The sequence below is a fragment of the Cyprinodon tularosa genome, unplaced genomic scaffold (assembly GCF_016077235.1).
Source record: "Cyprinodon tularosa strain WSP-4 unplaced genomic scaffold, ASM1607723v1 ctg81, whole genome shotgun sequence".
Taxonomy (NCBI): domain Eukaryota; kingdom Metazoa; phylum Chordata; class Actinopteri; order Cyprinodontiformes; family Cyprinodontidae; genus Cyprinodon; species Cyprinodon tularosa.
In genome coordinates this window covers 532,347-538,751 of record NW_024039574.1, presented here as the reverse complement: position 1 = coordinate 538,751, position 6,405 = coordinate 532,347, and the positions used below count along the sequence as shown (strand labels likewise).

The 6,405-nt window shown below is 36.8% G+C and overlaps 1 protein-coding gene across 1 annotated transcript; it reads left to right on the top strand.

Annotated features, from left to right (window-relative positions):
- The first annotated feature begins 211 nt into the window (after positions 1-211).
- On the top strand, positions 212-4,498 carry tekt4 (tektin 4). The gene is made up of 7 exons (XM_038271864.1): positions 212-783; positions 2,505-2,575; positions 2,659-2,802; positions 2,879-2,965; positions 3,043-3,178; positions 3,249-3,403; positions 3,481-4,498. The coding sequence occupies exons 1-7, from the start codon at positions 298-300 to the stop codon at positions 3,692-3,694; spliced, it is 1,293 nt and encodes a 430-aa protein (XP_038127792.1). The 5' UTR covers positions 212-297; the 3' UTR covers positions 3,695-4,498.
- The last annotated feature ends 1,907 nt before the right edge of the window (positions 4,499-6,405 follow it).

The window sequence follows — 6,405 nt, the reverse complement described above, 5'->3', positions numbered from 1 at the left end:
AGCTGTAATTCTTCAAGAAAACTGTGGTATTATAATTTTAATGTAACATTTGTTAAAACGTTAAAACTCTAATTGTTTTCTTATGGGGCTGTAATGTCATCTGTGTATTAACAGAATAAAGCTGCTACCCCCTCCACTCTTAATGTGATACCAGTCACTTGAGTGTCTCCCACAAACATGTGTTACTAGGCAACAGCAAACAAACTGGCTGCACGACTACCAAGGAGGGTTTTTATCTAGTCTTAAGCTGCTAAAGCTTTCCTGTAGATCAATTTTCCTCCAGTAGAACTGGCAAAAATGAATTCAGAAATTATTTTGTCTCGGCCATATTATGACACCAGAGCTGCTGCTCAGGGAGTCCAGGAAAAAATTTCTCCTCTGGAGTCAAACAACTTGCAGCTTTCCTCAGACTTAGCCACTGTTGGTTACCAAATCATCCTTGAACAAGCCGGTACCAACTGCCACAAATCCCAGAATATTCAGCAGGAGTCCAGGACTTTATGCCAGGAAACTACGGCTGATGCTTTCAAGACCCAGGCTGAAAGAACACGTCTTCTTGGAGAAAGACTCCAAGAGATCCACTACTGGAAGTCTGAGCTGCAGCGGCACATCGAGAACCTGCAGGCCAACACAGATTCACTGCTTATCCTAAAGAGGCGGCTGGAGAGGGCACTGGATGCTACTGAGGTTCCTTATGCCATCGTCACTGATAATTTGACCTGCAGAGCAAGAAGACTTGGAGCAGCCTTGGTCAGAGACACAGTGGAAGATGAACTGCTCAAGGTCAGTAGATTCTTAACATTACTACATTTAAGATTTATTTTAGTAAAAAAAGAGCCCATATATCAATAATTAAACTGGCTCATACAAATAAACATGATGTTTCTTAAATAATTCTACATGTTTAACCTTTTTATTACTAATGCAGTATGGAAATGAGAAAAACAAATATGAAGTCTGTGATCCTTAAAGTAACACTAGATACACTTTTGACCCAAGTATTACCTTACTTTGAGATATAATAAATTCATTTTTTGAGTCAATATACAGCGCTTGGTGCATCTGTACAGGCTACACTTCAAAAAACGTAACTTGAGAGGGCCAAATAGGTCACTGAATTAGTCATGTGATTCAGTGTGCCACTTTAAAGTGCTAGACCTCTATCACAACCCGATCCGTCCCGAAAGCATGATATGTACCATCAGCTGGTTTGCGCATGCGCAACCAGATATACATAAATAATGTAATTCCATAAATAATGTAATTAATTAATAGTTAACATTAATACTTATTTATGTCCTTAACTCACTAATGAATGCTAGTATGCATCTTTAAAAATGTTTTATTACTTTTCTGAGACAATTTTAATTATTTTTAAATCTTCGTCAAATTGCTTGTCTGACGTCATCATCAGACATGTTCAGAGTAGTCCTGCAAAATATGATTAAGCCATATTTATCTGCATTTTAGCTGGTTCGTTCTTTAGGTCACAATATATATGATAATGTTAACAGGAAAGGAAAACATAAAAGTCAAAAAGACTAGATTTATGTTTAAATCCAAAGCTGAAAAAATTAGCTCCGGGAAGTAGCGTAAGATCCCGTTCAGATCAGGCACAGATGTGTGATAAAACAGAAAGAGTTTTAAGGCATTTATTATCTCAAGAAATACATTATTAACCTTTAACACATTATAGTTACTACGCTTACTATTTTACATAAAATTGAGGGTGACCAAAATGTTTATCTGTTTTCGCATGCACCAATGAGCTGATGGTACGGATCGTGCTTCTGGGACGGATCAGGTATTGACAACCTGGAAGTTACAGCGCTCCTAGTGGCCTTGTTAGCCCAATATTTTTTAGGATAAATTTTTGGTTATTCACTTTTTTAATAAAATTCAAACAGTAATTCAAAGTTTAAGGCTTCAATTACTTAAACCCTTTTTATATTTTGATAAAATAATCTGTTGTCTTGAAAATATTTAGTTAATTATTTCTTTCCACTTCTTCACAACTTTCTCTAAGTTTCTCTAAATAATTAAGCTTGAAAATCAGGGATGTCCCGATCAATACTGATATCAGAAACCAGCCTGATAAAAGAAAACAAAATCAGAATATATCAGAAAGCAGCTAACATTTCCAATATCAGCATACTGGTAGGGATACACTGCATATTTGTGCTTCAGTTTAGAGTTTATGCAGCCAATTGATGTGTAATCCATGGCAGTTGTTCTCATAACTGATATTATTGACTGCTATTAATTTTTTCATTTATATCTCTTGATCAAGCTTTTTTATAAGATTCCAAAATACAAAAAGTGTAATAAATGTATGAATGATTTGTGGTATCAGTTTAAGTCAACATCGGAATTGGTCAATACTTAAAGCTTTAATATTGGTATCACATCAGAACAAATCAGTTTGGGTTTGGACATCCTTACTGAAAATCCTGAAATAACACAACAAGAGCAAGTTGAACATGTTGCTTTACGTGTCTTTTTAGGAGGTGGAATTGATCAAGAGCATTCAGGCTCTTCTGAAGAAAACTGCAGCTCAGGTTGTTGCTCAGATCAAGTGAGTATACTGGCTCCTTCCTTAGTTTATAGCCTATTGATTTTAAAGAGCAAAAGCTTAATGCATTGTTTTCTGTGAGTCAGGAGGAACAGATCCGCACAGCAAACACTGGAGATGGATTGGTCTGATAAATATCAGGCCTATAACTTTGACGACACCAGTGGAAGACATAGTAACATGAGTCCAGATACACAGAATCACCAAAGCTCAGCCACCATGCAGAAGCAGTGAGTCTAACTCTGACCAAATGTCAAAGATATGTCCAACTTTAACAAACACAAGGTTTCTTTTGGTTTATTTCAGGGTGTCTAACCCCTCATCATGGACAAAGTTTACTCAAGACAACCTGTCTCAGGCCTTGCAGGAGGAACAGGCCACCAACAGTCTAAGGTCAGAGTTGCGTTGGTTCACTCAGATTTCCATCCACTGTTGAAAAAAAGAAATGTGACTGTACTTGTGTGTGTCAGAATGCTTGTGGAGCAAATGCTGCAGGACACCACTGAGGATCTGAGCGTTCAATGCTCCAATGTGGATCGAGCCTTTAGCCTGCACTGCGATGAACTAATTGAGGCCAAGACCCAGCTGGAGATGAAGCTAACTCAGGTACATGAATAGACACACAGGAAATTGACTGGCTGGTTACATGTAATTGATTGCTTTATTGTTCTTGTAGATATTGGCGCAGATTGGGGGTCAGGAGAGGAACATTGAAGCTCTCCAGCAGGCCATCCACAACAAAGAGGCACCACTGAGAGTGGTTCAGTCCAGACTTTATCTGCGCTCTCTCAGACCAGCCATGGAACTCTGCAGGGATCAAGCCCAGCTCAGGTAGATGGACACCAACAGCAAATACCTCTATATTCTTTTCCTCTGTGTCCATATCCGCACTTTATCTGTTTCTGCAGTTTGGAAGGAGAAGTGAGGCTGATTGATGCTACCTTGGAGTCTCTGAAGAAGAAACTGAGTGAAGCCAGAGGTTCTCTCTCCCATCTGGAAGAGTCAAGGATGGCTCTTCAAAAGGACATCAACTGTAAAATAAATTTGCTGTTTATTGATAGGGAAAAGTGCATGACTCACCGTAAACGATACCCATCTATCTCAGCACTATCAGGATACTGAACATAACTGCTATTACTTGCAGATCGTTCCTCCACTTTGCTACATGTTGTTATCATGGTAGTGAAGTACAAAATACAGTCTTCCAGAAGAGATGTTTTTCTTTACATGAATTATTAACCTTTATCTTCTTTCTAAGTCAGGATTTATATTTAATCACTGGCCAAAGCAGAACAGAAAGTCTACCTTATAGCATCATCCAGTACATTTTGCATCGCGCAGTTATTTAAACTTTAATGACAAACAGCCTTAATTACCAATTTTTTTTTAAAGTAGCCAGAGAAGAAATTATTTTAGGTATTTTGTTATGAAAAAGTTTACCTTACGCAGTAGAGGCTTTTGCAAGTCACTTTATTGACATTAGTTAGCAGCGAGGTATCTTGCTAACGTGTAGCTTAGGTGAAAATTAAATCTGGAAGACTTTTCTCTGCCTCACCTGAACAAACCGGCTGATATCCTTCAATCAAGCTTCAGCCAATCAACTTGATGCTGCACCTCCTCTGAGACCAATCATCTTTCTAGATCTCCTTTATTTACCTTCAGGCCAAGACTCCCTCTTCCCACCTCTGTCACTCTCAGGCTGTTCTCAGTCCCACTTATCCTCTGGCTGATCCACTACCAGTGTCCAAGCCCTGTGGGGGAAGACTATTCTAATCTTTTTCCTAGGTCCTCATTCAAGCAAATGTCAGTGCAGAACAACAAAGTCTTCTCCTGGGACCAGAGCATCTAAAGGATTTATTTCATTCATATAATTAAAAATGTTGTAAGATGTGAAATATAAAAAATAAAAATATTAAAATGTAAAAACAGATTTTGTCATGGTTTTGATTCTGTTTAAGTTTTATTTTTGAGTTATTATTGGTTTTATTTCCATTTTTGTGTTCTTCCAGTTGTATTTGAGTTCTTATATATTTCTTGTTTAGCCTCTGTGTCCTATGTCAGTCTCCTTTTCCTTGCTTCTGTCCACACCTGTTCCCCATCTGCTAATTGGTTCTATCTCTCCCATTTATACAGCTCCTCTTCAGTTACTGTTCGCGGGTTCCTTGTTTCTTTACCCTCATGTGTGTTTCCCCTGACATCTTCTAGTTTTTGGTTTTCTGTATTTTATCTTTGGTTTTTAGCTGCAGTTGCACCGTTTTGAATTATTATATCTGCAAGAAACCACTTTAGCTTCCGTCTGTGCATTTGGGTCCTCTTAAACCTCAACCAAACCTTACAGATTTTGTACATTGAAATTTAAAAAGAAAGGAAAGAAATCCCTAATAAAACCTTAACAAACATTTTAATCCCAGGTTTTTACGGTAACTTTGTTTTCTAAATTTCCCTTCTTCTTGTCTTTGCCAAACTTTTTTTTTTTTTTTTTATCATTTTATATTTCTTTTTTACAGATGATATATTTTGAGTTTTGTATGCAAACTTCTGTATCTCAGGTTTTCGGATTACAACAGATCACTTTCTTCACTTTTTGTAGTGGGCTTTCCTCTGGCATGAGAGCGAAGTTTAATTTCTATTTGTGTGCATGGAAACTACTTTATTGGTCAACGTGCGCAACAGTAATGGAACAATATTCAGTCTATACACAGACCGGATAATTATAGTACCTGCATGTATTCTGTCCTCTGGATTATTGTTGTACTGTAGGCAATGGACAGCTTATTTTCCCAATTTTCAAAATATCTGCTCCTGTGAGATAACTATTTTTTTTCCTAAGAAAAGTTTTCCAAATTTTTGAGAAGTTAGTCAGTTAGTTTCTTAGTTTTAAATCAATGCTTTATCTTTTCAGACAATAAACACACATTTACATCCAAATAGATTGCTCATATTCTAGTTGTGCTAAACTGTGTATCATATTTGGCAATACAGATATATAAGGTGATTTAAAACTGAACTGTCATGTAACATATTTTGGAAAGTAATTTATATTATACCTGCCACAATTTACTCATCATTTGTTTAATCAATAATTACTGTTAAATGTTCTTTCACAATAGAAATTATTCTTAAACAACAATTATGGTGTATTGAACAGTTCTTTATATGTCAAGAAGACTGGAGGGAAAAAAAAGGAGAAATAGGGAGTACTTTGTAAATGTCATCAACATAAAAAATGATGGCAAGTCAAGTGACAGAACAGTAAGTAGTAAGAATCAGTAATTCTACAGAAGTGACCAGCTGAAGCTGAAACCTAAAAATAGTCCAATTGCACTGTGAAGAACCCAAGCTTCGGTAGGCATTCTCTCACAAGTGCACGGACGATCAAAATCAAGTGTTGTTGACCACTATGTTCTGCAGAAGAGACTCAAACATGACCCTGTGAAAGACAAAGCTGTAGTGTGATAGAAAATGACAGAAAGGCAAGCACTGCACTGATAATCACTTTTCACATGTCCACTGTAAAAAAGACATGTGAAATTAACAGCAAAGTTCTTAGAAATAAAAATTTTCTGATTATCTTTGGTGGATAAGTCCAACAGCACAGAACCCTTAATGATTGCCCCAGAAATCTTTTACTCCACTAGAGGGAGATCTTCAGCTTCAATGTTGCTTCTCTTCCTCAACGTGGTCATCTTTTCCTCATCTTTAAAGATACCATAAAATTGAGAAGAGCTGTCTAAATCTAAAAACAAACATAACTGTAATATTGGACAGAAAGATTTTTCTATTTGATCAAAATGATTTCAGTGTCTTTCAGGGAATCTAACTTTAATAATACC

Coding starts and splice junctions, on each gene's coding strand:
- tekt4 (XM_038271864.1), top strand. CDS start 298: ATGAATTCAGAAATTATTTTGTCTCGGCCATATTATGACACCAGAGCT. Junction 784..2,504: donor TGGAAGATGAACTGCTCAAG/GTCAGTAGATTC, acceptor GTGTCTTTTTAG/GAGGTGGAATTGATCAAGAG. Junction 3,179..3,248: donor TGGAGATGAAGCTAACTCAG/GTACATGAATAG, acceptor TTGTTCTTGTAG/ATATTGGCGCAGATTGGGGG.